Below are 19,523 nucleotides of genomic sequence, written 5' to 3'. Positions count from 1 at the left end.
TTAAATATAAAATTACAGTAGGTTCTTACTGCTACAGAATTATATGCTGACAGTGAAACTTATGTTACATATATTGTACCATAATAAAAATGTTAACAGATTAAAAATTTTAATTAAAAATATAGTCTCAAGAAGTCACAAAAGGAACAAGATAACCCACATATAATTTTATAAAATTTTAATAAGTCTAAGTCTAACAAAGATGATATGCAGTTGTTATAACTATTGATTAGTTCAAAAGGACTGTGTATGGCTTGGTTAAATGTGACAACACTGCAGAAAGACACAAGGAGGGTTTATTTCTGAGGTTCCTGCCTTCGGTGATCCATAACTATGTGAATTTGCTTTACACTTGATTTTTGCTCAGACTGTACAAATACATAGAAATTTGTCCAGAGGAGAAATTGGTGGGGGGGACAGTTCTCATTGGTATATCCCTGTAATCATATGTTTTAAGGAAATGTTCATGTTTTACTCATTGTAAACTTATAATTTAAAAGTTTCCCTTCTAGTTCCCTTTTGCTGTCCTCTCTTTCTTCCTTCCTATTAAATTTCTCATCAAAGTGTTCAATTAATCATTAATTATTCAACCAACATTGATTGACCATCTGCCATTTTTAAGCCTCCATGCTCCAAGGCACACTTTGGACACCAGAGCTCAACAGAGAGCAAATCACACAACCTAAAATGGGAAACAAGGCCTCACTCCCTAAGCCAGTAGTTCTAACTCCTACCTCTCATACCATGCTCTATTTTTTCATTATCTCCTACAGACATTTTATTTACTACTTTTATATATACATCTATACAGACATGGACACATATACAGACATATACATATATATATATGTATAGATACACAATAATTCTTTCATTAAATATAAACTCCAGGAGGGCAAAGATTATGTTTTATATTAAGAATGCCTACAACAGTTTCTGACCCATAACAAATGCAAAACCAATTTTTTCTTGAACAAATGAAAACAAAATTTAGGAAAATGCAGACTCTGCCTTTAAGGAATATTCTATCTACATGACAAGCTAAATCAGTATAAACACTATTGGGCAACAAGATTAATTACAATGGTCTTAGAGTTTTCAGTGAGGAAAATGTTAGTCTAAATGAGGAGAGATGAAAAACTACATCACAAGAAGTCAGAGGTGGAAGGGCAATTAGACAGGAGGAAGGCCGACTTACTCAAGTCAAAATGTAATTGATGACAACTTAGCACTAGAATGGAGGCCTTCTAGGTTTCTGTGATAGTTTGAAAACCAGGGAATGACATCTGTGGGAAATGAGGAATCCAGAAAGACAGCAGGAGCAATTGAAAACATAAAATGTTGCCTTGGGTACCAATCATTAAAATATCAGCAGACAGCCATGGTGGGTTGACTTATATATATCTGAATTTGCCTATAGTCTTGTATTAAAATCAAATGTCTGTATCAACCATAGTAATTATATTTTGGTTGTCAAAAATCACCTAAATCAATAAAAATAGGATTGAATATTTAAACCCATTTCTAGTTGGGGAAAAAAGAGAAATATGTATTCAGCTAAAAATTTTAAAAGTGGATAAGCACTGAAAATAGAAAACTTGGAGTATCATATAAACAAAGTGGAAAACCTGTAAAGGACTAATTAAAAGAATATATGAAACAAAATGTTCACGATGGAAAGAGCAACAAACCATTGGTGCTCCACATTTTCTCTGTAACTTAGAACATCCTAATGCTCTCTTGATTATTCTCTGACATGGAATACTTAGGAAGATCATGTCAACCTTCCAGGTGAAAAAGGTTGGAGTTGGACTTATTTACCAAGTTCCTTCCCAGTTGCAATCTTCTAAGTTTTCAGGATTAGTGCATTCCAAGTACACATGTCTATTGCCCCAACTTATTCTCTGAAAGAAAAAAGAAATTGAGCAGCATCAACACCAAAGTGTCTTACTTATTCAAATGCTTTATCTGTGTCTAGTAATTCCTGAGCACTGAGACATAACTTCAATGGTATCTCTATCAGTAGAAGATGAACTACAAATGGAAAACCCACTAACAAGCACACAGCAGAACCTTTACTTCCTTACCTATAGACTCTGACAATAAAGTTCACTATTTTGTCAGAAGTTTCACGTCCAGTCAGAAGCCACCTTCCCATAAACACAACTCAGTGACTGTGTACTTCGCACTGAATCTGGAACATTATGACACTGAATCATATGCCCCAGAGAATCCATCCCTGGAGGACTTGCAGTCAATTTGTATGTGCTTCCTCAGGTCTTTGCACAATAGCTAAAGAGGCTTGAACTTGGGCCTTCAGTTGAGAAAGCTCAAGAGAGCTAAACCTGGAGCACCACTCCCTCATATTCCTATAGGGAACAAGCGCCTCCTCACACAAGATTCAGTGTCACCATGACATCTCCCAATAGCAGATAGAAACAAAGACTAAATAAAGGTTTTAACTGGGGAAAGAAGAGCATGGTGGGGTGAGGGCATGAGGAAAGGCAGGTGAGCCAGAGGGTGAGGAATGATTGGGTAGAACATACAGTTTATGCAGGGCCTAATACAAGCGAGGTCAAGAAAATGGAAGCCTCTTTGTAAAAAGCCTGGGTACCCTCCCACCTACCCTTTCAACCAAGAATTTTTTGATCATATGTACTAGAAATGTACAGCCACTTTAAATTGTTTAGAAAAATATCATTACAAATGATTTCAAACAGACCTTTTAAACTGGGAATCAAAAGGCCTACACTTGTTTGTATAATTTAAGCAAATACTTTAACCTCCCAAATTCCATTATTTTCTCTGTAAAATAATCACAAATTATTGATTTCACTGAGTATGTGTGGAAATCAAGGGCCTAAACTATCTTGAACAATGAGACCATTGGCTCAGTTGCAAAAGAGTGAAGAGATTAATGAATCTGCAGGCTGGGCTTTGTCCAGAACCAAATGATGAGGCCAGAATGAAGGTTCCCTTTGTATACCTCTTTGTGTGTGTGTGTGTGTGTGTGTGTGTGTTGTATACTTCTTATTGCTGCTTTTCTTGAGCAGTTTGCTCTATTCTCTAAGGAAGCTTACCCCTCTTGGCAGCAATGAATTTGCCAACAACACTTTGAAATTCATTCAATCTAATCTGTGTCCAGTGGGAAATGTACCACGTATGCTGAGGAGAGGGGATTTTCATCACAGAATCCAATTCAAGGATCCCTTTTATATCATTCATTATGGTGGGATAACACCCCAAGCACAAATGTGTCAAGTTCACCAGGCATAGGGAGGCCTGCTTAATACGTACTTTGAGTGATTCATACCCAATCAATCCCATCACAGGGATCCTTTTTTAAAAACACAATCAGGTTTCTATCTCCACAACTCATTTTTGGCAGAAATAGTTGTCCATAAAGACTGTTTTCTGCCAAAATTAAAAAAAAATTTTAATGCAAAGGATGTTTTGCCCATTTACTAATATCTCTGGAGCAGAAACTAAGGACAGTAGGAGCTCCTGTAACACAATTCAATGAAAGGGTCCTTCTCTATTCACAATTGTTTAGTCACAAAGTCCTGTCCAACTCAGTAGCAACATTAAAATTAGAAGCAAGCATTAAAGCTTCCAAATGTTGCAAAATGAGAAATTAATCATGCTGGAAAGGTCACAAGTTATGGTCTGCCTCAGCAACCATAGAAAATATGCTCATTTATTTACCATATTGGTTCCCACAGGAAAAAAAATTATCTATTGTTAATAAGAAAGGTATCAGGGGCATTTTAGGCCAACAAAGGGAAATTTAGAAAATGTCTTAAAAACTGTGGTCTACAAGTGAAAAAGATATGAATATTATCAAGTAAGACTTTAGGAAGTTTCCATGGAGTTCTCTAGTCACCAACATTGGATAAATATGTAGAACAGAAACAAGAGAAATTCTGTTTTGAATTATAATTTGTGTGAGTTCCTTAAGTAGAATGGTTTGGTCTCCCAGAATAACTCAACTTTCTTTACATGTTCATGGGATAGATTTTCACTCTAGAGATTAAATCTCATCTGTTTGTTGGTCTCTTGAAGTTCTACTTCAGTAGTTCACCAGAGTGGGACTTCAGATCAGTCAAAAGGAGTTACAAAGATTTTGAAAAGTTATTCTGTAACAGCTATTAAAATCTATAACTACACATATTCTTCATCCCCTCAAGCTTAATTTGAGCAATCTATCATACAGAAATAAAATGTCAATACATATGAACCTATGGATCAAGTTTTTTATTAAAGTTTTATCTTAATGACAATAGTCCAGTAACAACATGGATGTTCACAATAGAGGAAATGATAAATAAATTGTTATATCATATGTCATCAAAGTTATACATCTATGAAAAATGAATGTGAATACATCATCTAAAGAGATATATTTCCTTAATAGATTGTCAGACTTGGAGAACTCAACAGATTGATACATTGACAGAAAGGAAGGTAAACTATTTTCACCATAAGTAAATTTAAGTACAGTGCAGTCAGACAAGATCAATTATCACAAGGTTTCTCAACACACTCAGAATGTATGTAAATCCACTTTTCTTCTCCATAATTTCATCAAAGCTCTTTTCATCTCACTGTTTCGCAAGCTGTAAATCAGTGGATTCAGCAGAGGTGTGAGCAACGTGTAAGCCAAGGACATCAGCTTCTTGGTTTCTGGGGAGTAGCCAGATTTGGGTTGTAAGTAAGTCATACTGGCTGTGCCATAGAAGAGGGTAACAGATGTGAGATGGGAGGCACAGGTGGAAAAGGCCTTTTGCCTCCCAGTGGTTGATGGCATCTTCAGGATGGCAAAGAGAATTCGAACATAAGACAAGAGTATCAACGAGAATGGAACAATAACTGTCAGAATGGTGCCAGTGAATGCATAGATCTCAAACAAAAAGGTGTCTGCACATGCAAGCTCTAACACTGGGGGAGTCTCACAGAAGAGATGATTAATTTCATTGGAGCCACAAAAGGGAAAACTAAACACCCATGTGGTCTGCATAGTAGCCACTGTGATCCCTGAGACCCATGAGAATGTAACTAATTTCATGAAAACCATTTTGTTCATAATCATTGGGTAGCTCAGAGGATGGCAGATTGCAGTAAATCGGTCAAAAGCCATTGCCCCCAGAAGAAAACATTCAGTCACACCAAAAAGAAGAATGAAGTACATTTGTGCAAAACAGCCCGCTGTAAAAATCCTCATCTTCTCAGTGGAAAGGATCACCAGCATGACAGGCATAATGACCGCACTGATACCCATATCCACCACAGACAAGTTCTGGAGGAACAGGTACAAGGGGACATGCAGGCTCTGTTCCAGGGAGATGACGACTATAATGATTACATTTCCCATCAGAGTCACCAGGTAAACCACCAAGAAAACCACAAAGAGCTGCTCTTGGAGTTCAGGGAAGTTAGAAAAGCCCAAGAGGATGAATTCAACCACAGAGCTTTGGTTTTGCATTTTCATGTCAACAGTGAAGCATATGTTGTTCTTACGAATATGGCTTGGAAGGTCAAAGTCACAGTCCAATAGCTTAAACCAAACCAATCTGGGCAGAAGACATAAAGATGGGCTCTATCAGGAGCCCATCCTGATAGAAATTTAGGTTAACAATTTTGGAGAAGAGCTGATTATTGTAACTTAGAAATCTTGTCTGATATATACAAAATAATACCAAAAAATAACATCAAACTTTTATGACAAATTGAACATTAAGTAGTTTAAAAACCTCATTTAATGTTAAAGCAAATAGGAATATTTTGTAACTTAGACCCCTTTCATGTAACATTGATCAAGTTATCATCTATATTCCCAATTTTATATAAGAATGAAATTAAAGACCACAAAAAGTGTCTGGGCTCACATTTTCTTATTAGAAAGTACGGACATACGAGGAAAGCAAATGTGGATTAGCGCTCTCCTCATTTCATTCAAAAGGCTCTGGATTAAGAAATATTTAAAGATTTTTAAAATGGAACAGATAAGACAATTTGAGTTTCCACAAGTATAAAAATTCAACAGATACTACTAGGGAAATGTGCACCTAAAAATGGTAAATTTTATGTAATGGATAATTTAACACAATGTAAAAATTAATAGATTAAAGTTTAAATTTTTAAAAATGAAAGTATCAAAAAGAGACAAATTGGAAAAGCCACCCAGAAAATTGTGATAAAAAACCTAATAATTCAAAATACAACAAAGAAAATATGTAACTGTTATGAATATTCATTAGTTCAAAATGACTCTGTATGGCTTGATTAAAAGTGACAACGATCTGCAGAAACACACAAAGAGGGTTTGTTTTAGATGTTTCTACCTTAGGTGATCTGTAAACTATGTACATTAATTTTAGAGTTACAGATTTTTGCTCAGACTGTTCCTAGCCAAATATATTGGGATTTGCCCAGATGAGAAATTTGGAGGGTCATTCCTCCATGGTGCTTCCTTATGACCATGATGATTTAAGAAAAAGCCCATGTTGTAGGAATTTTATACTTGTAATTTTAATGAATCCCTTATCTCACTCTTCCTTCCTCTCTTCTTTCTCCCTATTAAATTTTATCCAATTGTGCAATTAATCATTAATTACTAAACAAACACTGATTGAGCACCTACCAGAGTTCAACAAGGAGCAAACCTCACAGCCTAAATGGGAAATAGGATTTCACTCCCTAACCCAGAACTTCTAACCCCTACCTCTCATACTGTGTTCTGTTCTTTTATTATCTCCTACTGATATTCTATGTATATTTTTTATGTATAAACTAACTCTTTCACTAAACATAAACTCCAGGACAACAAAGATTATGTTTTATATTCACAATACCTATGACAGTCTCTGACTCATAACAAGTACTAAATCAATTTTTTCTTGAATAAATGGAAAATGCAGACTGTACCTTTAAGAAATGTTATGTTTACATGAAAAGTAAAATCAATATAAACACTATTGGGAAACAAGGGGTTCAGACATTTCATTGAGAGAAAGCTTATTTCTAAATGAAGGATGAAGGTGAATAACTACATCACAAGAAAGTGGGGGGTAGAAGGGCAATTAGACTGGAGGGAGAGGGGAGGAAGGCTGACTTGCTCAACTCAAAGTGTGTTCGATGACAGCTTGCATAGAATGAAGTCCTGCTAGCTTTGTGTGATGTTTTGAAAACCAGTTAACTGGAAGATGAGGAACCCAAGAAGAAGACTGTAAGATACAACAAGCTGAAGACACACATTGAGTACAGATCATAGCATATTAGCAGCCAGCAGGAGGCAAGTTCACCTATTTCTGAGTTCAGCCACAGTCACATGTCAAAATCAAATATACATATATATATATATGTATATATATATATAATTATGACTGCTTCGCATTGTTGCACAGCAGAAATCAACATAAAATTGTAAGGTAATCTTCCACCAATTAAAAAAACAAAACTTTTTAAAAATCAGATGTCTGTATTAACCATAATAATTATATTTTGGATGTCAAAAATCTCCTACATTTATAAATAGACACTGCAGGATCACATATTTAAACTCATTTCTAATGGGGAGAAAGAACAATAACTATTCAGGTACAAATTTTATAAGTAAATAGATTTTGAAAATTTAAAAGTTTACAGAATCATATAAACAAAGTAGAAAACCTTCAAAGGACTGATTAAAAGTGTATATGAAACAAAATATTCATGGTGGAAAGAGCAACAGACCATGGCCAATCTGTCTTTTCTATATAACTTAGAAAACCCTAACACTGTCTTGATAACTCTCTGACATGGAATACTTAGGTAGCACACTCCTCTCTGGATCTCAGCCTTCCAGCTGAAAAAGGTTGGGTTGGACTTATTTACCAAGTTCCTTGCAGTGACAGTCTTTAAGATTTGATTACTACTAGATGCAAAGTACTTCACCTCTAATTATTGCTCCAAATTTTTCTCTGAAAAGAAAAAAAAATTGATGAGCATCAACATCAACTGACTCAAATATATAATCTGTGTCTGGTGATTCCTAAACACTGAGACAATACTTCAACAGTATCTCCAACTATCAGTGGAAGATGAACTGCAAACGGAAAACCCACCAACAAGCACACACCTGAACCTTCACATTCTTACCTATTGAATCTGTCAGTTTAAAGTTTACAGTGCTTTGTCCAAAGTTTCACCTATAGTCAAAAGCCACCTTCTCATAAACACAACTCCATGATTCAGTGCACTGTTTCTAGAACATTATAATATTGAATCACATGCCACAGAGAATCACTTTAAACATGCTTTCTTGTATAATAACTGCACAATAACTAAAGAGGCTTGAACTTGGGCCCTCAGGTGAGAAAGCTCAAGAGGATTAACCTAGAGCACCACTCCCTCATATTCCTACAGGGAATAAATACCTCCTCACACAAGAGATTCAATGTCACCATGACATCTCCAGATAGAAGTAGAAACCATGACTTAACAAAGGTTGTAAATGGGGAAGGAAGAGAGCAATGGGGAAAAGGTGTGAGCAAAGGCAGGTGAGCAAGAGGGGGAGGAATGACTGGATGGCATGTATAATTTATGCAGGGGTGGAAAACCAGTTAAGGCAGGTAGACGGATATCTCATTGTAAAAAGTCTGGATATCCTCCCACCCTCCCAATAAACAACTCTTGATCTTTGTACAGGAAATATAGAGCCACTGAAAATTTTTGAGAAAAATGTCATTACAAATGATTTCAGATAGAACTTTTAAACTGAGAATCAAAATATCTGTACTTGCTAGCATATTTTGAGCAAATATTTTAACTTCCCTGATTATATTACCTTCTCTGTAAAATAATCATAAATCACTGATCTCATTGAGTATTTGTGAAAATCAAGGGACTCAAAGATGAGTCTAAACTGTCTTATACAATTAAAAAGGTCATTGGCCCAAAAGTATGAAGAGATGAATGAATCTGCAGGCTGGTCTTTGTCCAGAACTAGACAATGAGGCTGGAATGCAGGTTCCCTTTGTCTATTTTTATTTCTTCTTTCCTGGTGTAGACTGTTCCATTTTCAAGGAAGTTCAACCTTCCTGGCGGCAATGAGGTTGCCAACAACACCTAGGGATTCATTCTATCTAATCTGTGTCCAGTGGGAAATGTCCCACTTAGGCTGAGGAAAAGGGATTTTCATCACAGACTCCAATACAAACCCCTCCTATATCATTCACCATGATGGGATAACACCCCATGCATGTACCAATCACTTGCACCAGATGCAGGGAAGCCTGTTTATGTACTTTTGATGATTCATACCCCAGCAATCCCATCACAGAGTCCTTATAAATGCTGAAATGTCCTATTTCCCTGGTGGCTCAGACGGTAAAGGGTCTGCATGCAATGCGGGAGACCCAGGTTCAGTCCCTCAGTTGGGAAGATCCCCTGGAGAAGGAGATGGCAACCCACTCCAGTACTCTTGCCTGGAAAAGTCCATGGACTGAGGAGCCTGGTAGGCTACAGTCCATGGGGTCTCAAAGAGTCTGACATGACTAAGAGACTTCACTTTCACTTTTCACCCCAGCAATCACAGGGTCCTTATAAATGCTGAAATGTCCTATTTCTTGATGTAGTTGATGGATGGTAACACAGATGATGTGCAGTTTTGAGATTTCATCAAGATGTAGGGCCATGAATTATACCCTTTGCTAGGTGTACATGCTATTTCCTGGAGAAGAGGCAGCAAGAATACACATGAAGAACTATACAAAAAAGATCTTAATGACCCATATAACCACAATGGTGTGATCACTCACCTAAAGCCAGACATCCTGGAGAGTGAAGTCGAGTGGGCCTTAGGAAGCATCACTACAAGCAAAGCTAGTGGAGGTGATAGAATTTCAGCTGAGTTATTTCAAATCCTAAAAGCTGATGCTGTGAAAGTGTTGCACTCAATATGCCAGCAAATTTGGAAAATTCAGCAGTGGCCACAGGACTGGAAAAGGTCAGTTTTCACTCTAATCCCATAGAAGGGCAATGCCAAAGAATGTTCCAGCTACCACACAATTGCACTCATGTTAGTAAAGTAATGCTCAAAATTCTCCAAGCCAGACTTCAACAGTACATAAATCAAGAACTTCCACATGTTCAAGCTGGATTTAGAAAACGCAGAAGAATCAGAGACCAAATGGCCAACATCTGTTGGATCATAGAAAAAGCAAGAGAATTCCAAAAGAACATCTACTTATCCTTCACTGACTACGCTAAAGCCTTTGACTGTGTGGAGCACAACAAACTGTGGAAAATTCTTCAAGAGATGGGAATACCAGAGCACCTTACCTGCCTTCTGCAAATCTGTATGCCCATCAAGAAGCAACAGATCAGTCCATGGAACAACGGACTGGTACAAAACTGGGAAAGGAGTAGATCAAGGCTGTATATTGTCACTCTGCTTATTTAACTTATATGCAGAGTACACCATGAGAAATGCTGGGCTGGATAAATCACAAGCTGGAATCAAGATTTCCAGGAGAAATACCAGTAACCTCAGATATGCAAATGACACCACCCTTATGGCAGAAAGCAAAGAGGAACTAAAGATCCTATTGATGAAGGTGAAAAGGAGAGTGAAAAGCTGGCTTAAAACTCAACATTCAGAATATTAAGATCATGGCATCCAATCCCATCATTTCATGGCAAATAGAAGAGAAAACAATGGAAACAGTGACAGACTTTATCTTCTTGGGCTCCAAAATCACTGCTGATGGTGACTGCAGCCATGAAATTAAAAGATGCTTGCTCACTGGAAGGAAAGCTACGACAAACCTGCTGCTGCTGCTGCTAAGTCACTTCAGTTGTGTCCGACTCTGTGCGACCCCACAGATGGCAGCCCACCAGGCTCTGCCGTCCCTGGGATTCTCCAGGCAAGAACATTGGAGTGGGTTGCCATTTCCTTCTCCATGACAAACCTAGATAGCATATTAAAAAGCAGAGACGTTATTTTGCTGACAAAAGTCATGTAGTCAAAGCTATGGTCTTTCCAGTAGTCATGTATGGATGTGAGTTGGACCACCAAAAAGGTTGAGCGCTGAAGAATTGATGTCTTTGAATTGTGGTGTTAGAGAAGACTCTTGAGAGTCTATTGGACTGCAAGGAGATCAAACTAGTCAATCTTAAATGAAATCAATCCTGAATATTCATTGGAGAGACTGATGCTGAAGCTGAAGATCCAATTATTTGGCCACCTGATGCAAAGAGCTGACTCACTGGAAAAGACCTTGATGTCGGGAAATATTGAAGTTAGGAGGAGAAGGGGACAACAGAGGATCACATGGTTGGATGGCATCACTGACTCAATGGACATGAGTTTGAGCAAGCTCCAGAGATGGTGAAGGACAGGGAAGCCTGGTGTGCTGCAGTCCACGGTATCACAAAAAGTTGGACACAACTGAGTGACTGAACAATGACAACTGTATTAGTTTAAGGTCTACAACTTAAAGCATTCATACATGTATATATTGCAAAACAATTACCACCAAAACTTTGATTGATATCCATCGCCTCACAGTTACAAATTTTTTTCCTTATAAAATGTCCTCTCTTAGTGACTTACAATATACAATACAGTATTATTAACTACAGTCACCATACTGTATGTTACTTCCCCAGACTTTATTTACCTCATAACTGGAAGTTTGTACTTTTTCACAACCTTCAGCCATTTATCCCCCTCCCCACCACTCAACTCTGCCAATCATTATCTGTTGCTGTTTCTTTTTCAGCTATTTTAGGTTCCACATAGAATTGAAATCATACAGTATTTGTCTTTATCTGTCTGACTTATTTCACTCAGGATAATGCCCTCGAGGTCCATCCATGTTGTCACAAATGACAGGAGTTCCTTCTTTTTATGGCTAAACAATGTTCTAGTATATATGTAAGTATGTATGTAATACGTATATATCTCATTTTTTATAACTGCTGATAGATACACTTAGGTTGTTTCAACATCTTGGCTAATGTAAATAATGCTGCAGTGGTCATGGGGCAGCTATCTCTTTGAGAAAATGATTTTTTCTTTCCTTACAATATATATTCAGAAGTGGAATTTCTAAGTCATATGTTAATGCTGGGTTTCCCAGGTGGTGCTAGTGGTAAAGAACCCATCTGCCAATGCAAGAGACATAAAGAGATGAGGGTTTGATCCCTGGGTCAGGAAGATTCCCTGGAGGAGGGCATGGCAACCCACTCCAGTATTCTTGCCTGGAGAATCCCATGGACAGAGAAGCTTGACAGCCTCAGTCCATAGGGTCGCACAGAGACAGACACAACTGAAGCGACTTAGCACACATGCACGCATTTTACTAGTAAATCTTAATTATTTGACATAACTCCACACTGTTTTCCATAGCCATGCATCAATTTATATTCCCACTAACAGTGCACAAGTGTTCCCTTTTCTCCAATCCTCATCAACACTTATCTCTTGCCTTTTTGATAAGAGCCGCTATAACAGGTGTGAAGTGATCTCGTGATTTTGATTTGTAGTTCCCTTGTAATTACTGATATTGACCCCCTTTTCATGTACCTGTTGGCTATCTGTATGTCTTCTTTGGAAAATTATCTCTTTAGTTTTTCTGCCCATTTTTTAGTCAGATTGATTGTGTTTTCCTGTTGAGTTGTGTGAGCCTTTTGTATATTTTAGATGTTAACCCTTTTCTAGATGTATAATTTGCAACTATTTTCTCCCATTCTGTAGGCTGCCTATCATTTTGTTGATGGATTCCTTTGCTGTGCAGAAGTTTCTTAGTTTGATATAGTCCTGCTGGCTAATTTTTGCTTTTGTTGTTTTTTATTTTGATGTAAAATTCAAGAAATGAATGACAATGGAAATAATGTTATACCACTTTAATACTATCCCTGGAGCAAAAACTAAGGACATGGGAACAACCTCATGGGAAAGTGGTTCAACAAAGCAGCTGCTTTCAAACAGCAATGTTAAGACAGGAAGCAAGCATTAAATGTTCCAAATGTTGCAAGAATAAGAAGTTTATTCTGGAGAAGATCACACTGTTAATGATGTGACTCAAAGACCATAGAATACATACCTAAATGGCTATTCACTGATTTTCTCACAAAAAAAAAAAAAAAAAACTATTGTATCTATATAAACAAAGTGTCTGGGGGCAATTTGAACTTAGAAAGGGAAATTTAATAAAAGTCTCTAAAAGCAGTGGTCTATAAGTGAAAAAATATATACTAGTAGTATCAAGTGATACTTCAGGAAGTTTCCATGGAGTTTTCTGATCCCCAGCCTTGGGTGAATATCTGGAAAAATATCAAAGGAAATCCTGTTTTGAATAATAATCTGAGGAGTTCATGAAGTAGAAACAGTTTGGTCTCCCAAAATAACTGGATTTTGTTTACTCATCCATGAAACAGGTTTTTCACTCTAAACTGAAATCTCATCTATTTGTTGGTCTCTTGAATCTCTACCCTGTTAGAGCAGCAGAGAGAGCCTTCAGAAGAGTCTGAAAAGTTACAATGATTTTGAAAAGTAATTCCCCAATAGATATTAAAATTCATAAATACACATACTCTTCATCCCATCAGGCCTAGACTGAGAAATCTATCATACAGAAACAAAAAGTCAGTACATATGAACAAACAGAAGTAGTTCTGTATTTAAATCGCATCTAAATGACCATAATCCTGTAACAACCTGAACATTCATGATAAAAGAACAGATAAATAAATTGCTATATCACGTCATCAAAGTTATGCACCTATGTGGCGTTCTCCAGTGGTCCAGTTATTAAGACTCCACCTCCAATTCAAGGGACTCAGGTTTCCATCCCTGGTCAAGGAATTAAGATCCTACATGCCCTGCAGAGCAGCCAATAAAAAAGAACTTACACACATATAGAAAATGAATGTGAACATACTATCATAACAGAGGGATCCTGATATATTTTTAAACTTGGAAAAATCAACAAATTAAATATATTATTAGTATCAAGAAATGTAAACTATTTTCACCACTATTAAATTGAAATAACGTTCAGTCTGGCAGTGAATCAATATCACCTGCATTTTCACCATAGTCAGAACGCATGTAAATCCACTTTTCTTCGCCATACTTTTAACAAAACTCTTTTCATCTCACTGTTTCGCAAGCTGTAGATCAGTGGATTCAGCAGAGGTGTGAGCAACGTGTAAGCCAAGGACATCAGCTTCTTGGTTTCTGGGGAGTAGACAGATTTGGGTTGTAAGTAAGTCATGCTTGCTGTGCCATAGAAGAGGGTAACAGATGTGAGATGGGAGGCACAGGTGGAAAAGGCCTTTTGCTTCCCAGTGGTTGATGGCATCTTCAGGATGGCAAAGAGAATTCGAATGTAAGACAAGAGTATCAACACGAAAGGAACCATAACAATCAAAATGGTGCCAGTGAATGCATAGATCTCAAACAAAAAGGTGTCTGCACATGCAAGCTCTAACACTGGGGGAGTCTCACAGAAGAGATGATTAATTTCATTGGGGCCACAAAAGGGAAAACTAAAAACCCATGTGGTCTGCGCAGTAGCCACCATGATCCCTGAGACCCATGAGAACATTACTAATTTCGTGAAAACCCTTTTGTTCATAGTCACTGGATAGCTCAGAGGATGGCAGATTGCAGCAAATCGGTCGTAAGCCATTGCCCCCAGGAGAAAACACTCAGTCCCCCCAAAAAGGAGAATGAAGTACATCTGTGCAAAACAGCCTGCAAAAGTGATCGTAGTTTTTTCACTGGAGAGGACCACCAGCATCTCAGGCATGATGACTGCACTGAAACCCACTTCCACCACAGAAAGGTTCAGGAGAAACAAGTACATGGGAACATGCAAGCTCTGTTCCAGGGAGATGACGACTATAATGATGGCATTTCCCAGCACAGTCACCAGATAATCAACAAAGAACACCCAAAAGAGCTGCCTCTGAAGTTCAGAAAAATTAGAAAAGCCCAAGAGGATGAAGTAAAACACAGAGCTTTGGTTCTGACTTTTCATGTCAACAGTGGAGCATATACTGTTTTAGGAACATAGTTTACAAAGTACCAAGTCACAATCTAACAGTTCTGAGCCAGCATCTGCATTCAACCCAAACAATCTTGACAAAATATATAAAGAGGAGCCCATCCTGATAGAAATCTATTTTGACAATTTTGGAGAATGGCTGATTATTCTAACTTAGAAATCTTGTCTGATACACACAAATAATATCAGAGTTTTATTGCAAACACCATGTAGTTTGAAAATCAAATTCAGTGTTCAAGCAAATAGGAATATTCCATAACTTAGATCCCATTCATAAAACACTGCTAAAGGTAGCATCTATTTTCTCAACTTTATGTAAATATGAAATTTAAGACCACAAAAATAAAGCTCATGTTTGCTTACGCTAATCAGAACATAGGGCCATAAGAGGAAAGCAAATGTGGGCTAGCATTCCTCATTTCATTCAAAAGGCTCTGAACTAAGAAATACTTTAAGATTTTGAAAATAGAACAGGTAAGACAATTTGAACTTCCATAAATATAAAAATGCAGTAGGTACTTACTACTTCAGAATTGTACACTTAAAAGTAGTAAAACTTATATTACATATAAAAGTTCAATGGATTAAAATTTTCAATTAAAAATAATGCCTCAAAAATGACAAATGGAAAAAGATAACCCACAAAAAAATTTTATAAAATTCTAATAAGTCTAAGTACAACAAAGATGATATATACTTTAACTATTAGTTAGTTCAAAATGACTGTGCTTGGCTTGGTTAAGGTGACAACTCTGTGCAGAAACACACAAAGAAGGTGTAATTTAAATGTTCTTACCTGACATGATCTGTGACTATGTGAACTGGCTTTATACCCATTGATTTTTGCCAATAGGTCAAATATATTGGGACTTGCCAGATGAGAAACATGTGGTGTCAGTTCTCATTGGTGGAACCTTGAGACATAATGATTTAAGGAAAAGCCCATGTTTTATTCACTGTAAACTTATAATTTAAAGTTTCCCTTCTCTCTCTCTCTTTCATTCTCTTCTCTTTCTCACCATTAAATTTCTCATCAAGGTGTTCAATTAATCATTAATTACTCAACACTGACTGAGCACCTACCATCTTTAGCCTATATACTCTGAGACAAACCTTGGATACGAGAGTTCAACAGAGAGCAAACCACACAACCTAAAATGGAAAATAAGGTCTCACTCCCCAAGCCAGAACTTATAACTCCTGCCTCTCACACTGTGCTCTATTTTCTTCAATAGCTCCTACTGATTTGCATTTACACTTATATTTGTGTACATATAACACACACTATCTCTCTCACTAAATATAAATCCCAGGATTGCAAAGATTATGCTTTATATTCACTATGCCTACAAGACTTTCTGATGCATAACAAATACTAAACCAATTTTTTCTTGAATAAATGAAAACAAAAATTAGGAAAATGCAGACTCAACTTTATAGGAATGTTCTATCTACATGAAAAGTAAAATCAGTATAAACAGTATTGGGAAAAAGGATAATAACAAACATATTAGATACTTCAAGGAGGAAAAGATTACTTCTGAATGAGGGATGAGAGTGAACAACTACCTCATAAGCAGTCAAGGGTGGAAGGGCAATGAGGCAGGAGAAAGACAGAAGGAAGGCTAACTTGCTCAAATCAAAATGTATCTGGTGACAGTTTAGCACTACAGTGGAGATCTTCTGGTTCTCTGTGACATTGTAAAAATCAATGGAAGTTAACTGTGGGAGATGAGAAATCCAAGAAGACAAAGACAGCAAGTTGAAGACATGTAATGTTGTCTTAAAAAAAGGTCATTAGAATATTAGCAAACAGCAGAAGGCAAGTTGACTTCTTCCTGAGTTTGGCTATAGACATGTACTCAAATCAAACGTCTATAAATTATATTTTTGTTGTTGAAAGACTCCTAAATTAAAAAAAATATACTCTGCAGGCCAAGTATTTAAACTACTTTCTAATGGAGGGAAATAACAATACATATTCAGTTACAAATTTTCAAAGTGGATAGGATTTGAGCGCTAGAAAATTCGGAGTATCATACAAACAAACATACAAAGAAGGAGAAGAGGGTGACAGAGGATGAGATGGTTGGATGGCATCACCAATGCAATGGACATGAACTTGGGTAAACTCCGGGAGATGGAAAGAGACAGGGAAGTCTGGCGTGCTGCAGTTCATGGAGTCTCGAAGAGTCGGATACAACTTGGCAACTGAACAACAACAACACAAAGTGGAAAACCTCTAAAGGACTGATGAAAAGCATGTTATAAAACAAAATGTTCATGATGTAAATAGCAACTGACTATAGATGCTCCACTTAATAACTTAGAGACCATAATGCTGTCTTAATAGCTCTCTGACATGCAATACTTAGGCAGATCACTCTCTTTTCTAGATTTCAGCCTTCCAGTTGAAAAAGGTCTGAGTTGGACTTATTTACCCATGCCTTCCCAGTGAAAATCTTCTAAGACTTGATGATTGGTGCCCTCCGAATACACACCTCTAATTATTGTCCAAACTTTTTCTCTGAAAAGAAAAGAGCAAAATTGAATAGCATCAACACCAAAGAGTTTACTGATTCAAATGTTTCAGCTGTGTTCAGTGATTCCTGATCACTGAGATCACTTCAACAGCATCTCCAACTATCAATAGAAGACAAACTGTAAATGAAAAACCCACCAACAAGCATATAGCAAGAATCTTCACTTTTTTACCTTGAATCTCTCAAGTAAAAGAGCCTGGAGGATCAAGATGGTGGAGTAGAAGGACTTAAGCTCACCTCCAAAATCACAACGTGTAAAACAACCATCAGTGAAAAAGACAGAAATCTATCACAAAAGATCTTATACAACTGAAGACATAAAGATGAAGCCACAACAAAACAAGTAGAAGGGGTGAACTTGCAATATAATAATGTTCATGCTACATGATTAGAAGCTTTGCCTCTAGTCAAAAGCCACATCCTCACAACACAGCTCAGTGATTCAGTGCACTGATTCTAGAACATTATATGGCATTGAATCACATGCCCTGAAGAACCCATCCCTGGAGAACTTGCAGTCAGTTCGTACATGCTTTCTTGTATTTTTGCACAATAACTAAAGAGGTTTAAACTTGCCCCCTCAGGTGACAAAGCTCAAGAGCACAAAACCTGGAGCACCACTCCCTCATATTCCTACAGGGAATAAACATTTCCCAACACAAGGGATTCAATTGCACCGTGACATCTCCCGATAGGAGGTGGAAATAATGATTGAGTAAAGGTTTAAAAGGGGAAAAGAAGAAAGCAGTGAGGGGAAGGTGTGAGCAAAGATAGGTGAGCCAGAGGCGAGGGAATGGCTGAATGGAGGTACAGCTGTGCAGTGTTGAGCTATAAATTAGGACAGGTAGATGGACGACTCTTTGTAAAGTGCCTGGCTGACTTCCCACCCCACCTCCCACAAAGATTTTGATATTTTGCATTATTATACTTATTGAATACACCTGAAAATCAGGGGATTCTGGGATCAATCTAAACTGGCTTAAACAATTCAGGAGACTATTGGCTCAGTCCAGTGGAGTGAAAAGATTAATGAATCTGCAGGCTGGTCTTTGTCTAGAACTGGATGATGAGGCTGGATTGCAGATTCTCTTTGTCTGCTTCTTATTGTTGCTTTCCTGGAGTAGGCTGTTCCATTCTCAACGAAGCTTCCCCCTTCCAACAGCAATAAGGCTGACAACACTTAGGGATTCATTCTATCCAATCTGTGTCTGGTGAGAAATGTACCAGTTATGTGGAGGAAAATGAATTTTCATCACAAAATCCAATCCAAAGATCCCTTCCATATCATTCATTATGATGGGATAACACCACACACATGAACTCGTCACAAGCATCAGGCATGTGAATGGACGTCTAATATGAGAGTTCCATGATTCATACCCCATGAGTCCCATCCCAGGGCCTTCTGACATACTAAAATATTCTATTTCTTGAGGTAGGTGATGGTAACCCAGGTGATGTGCAGTTTGTGAGAAATCATCAAGATGTAGAATCACAATTGATACATGTTCCAGTGTGTATATTAGACCAGATAAATCCATTTCAGATACATGCAAGGGGATACAAAGGAAGGAAGATTAATATTAAACTATAATTCAAAACCAATACTAATAAATTTATTTTTAAAAATCAAAATAGAGATTTAACATATTTCCTCAATGATTGGCAAAACAAATAAAAAACAAAGACATAGAAATGGGAATATTTTAATAACATTTTCATTTAACATGGTAATGAGAGAGTAACTATGGAACAGAAAGAACACTTTCTACCTTGCTAACTGTACATTTTCCCACCAAAATATCTCTGGGATCTTTACAAAATTGATTATTTGTCAGTGAGAAAAGAGCAATAAATGCAAATATTTGATAGTCATACACACAATATACTTTGGAATAAAACTTCAAAACAACAATTAGCAAAA

General features: G+C 37.2%; 2 protein-coding genes across 2 annotated transcripts; both read right to left on the bottom strand.

Annotated features, from left to right (window-relative positions):
- Positions 1 to 4,543: 4,543 nt before the first annotated feature.
- On the bottom strand, positions 4,544 to 5,488 carry LOC109569461 (olfactory receptor 10A3-like). The gene has a single exon (XM_019974822.2). The coding sequence runs from the start codon at positions 5,486 to 5,488 to the stop codon at positions 4,544 to 4,546; it is 945 nt and encodes a 314-aa protein (XP_019830381.2).
- Positions 5,489 to 14,084: 8,596 nt separating this feature from the next.
- On the bottom strand, positions 14,085 to 15,029 carry LOC109568833 (olfactory receptor 10A3-like). The gene has a single exon (XM_070803144.1). The coding sequence runs from the start codon at positions 15,027 to 15,029 to the stop codon at positions 14,085 to 14,087; it is 945 nt and encodes a 314-aa protein (XP_070659245.1).
- Positions 15,030 to 19,523: the final 4,494 nt, after the last annotated feature.

This window comes from Bos indicus, chromosome 15 (genome assembly GCF_029378745.1).
Source record: "Bos indicus isolate NIAB-ARS_2022 breed Sahiwal x Tharparkar chromosome 15, NIAB-ARS_B.indTharparkar_mat_pri_1.0, whole genome shotgun sequence".
Classification (NCBI taxonomy): domain Eukaryota; kingdom Metazoa; phylum Chordata; class Mammalia; order Artiodactyla; family Bovidae; genus Bos; species Bos indicus.
Note: the sequence above shows the minus strand (reverse complement) of the source record. Positions and strands in the feature narration are given on the sequence as shown.

Excerpts from the sequence above, each read along its gene's own strand:
- LOC109569461 (XM_019974822.2), bottom strand. The coding sequence starts at position 5,488 with ATGAAAATGCAAAACCAAAGCTCTGTGGTTGAATTCATCCTCTTGGGC.
- LOC109568833 (XM_070803144.1), bottom strand. The coding sequence starts at position 15,029 with ATGAAAAGTCAGAACCAAAGCTCTGTGTTTTACTTCATCCTCTTGGGC.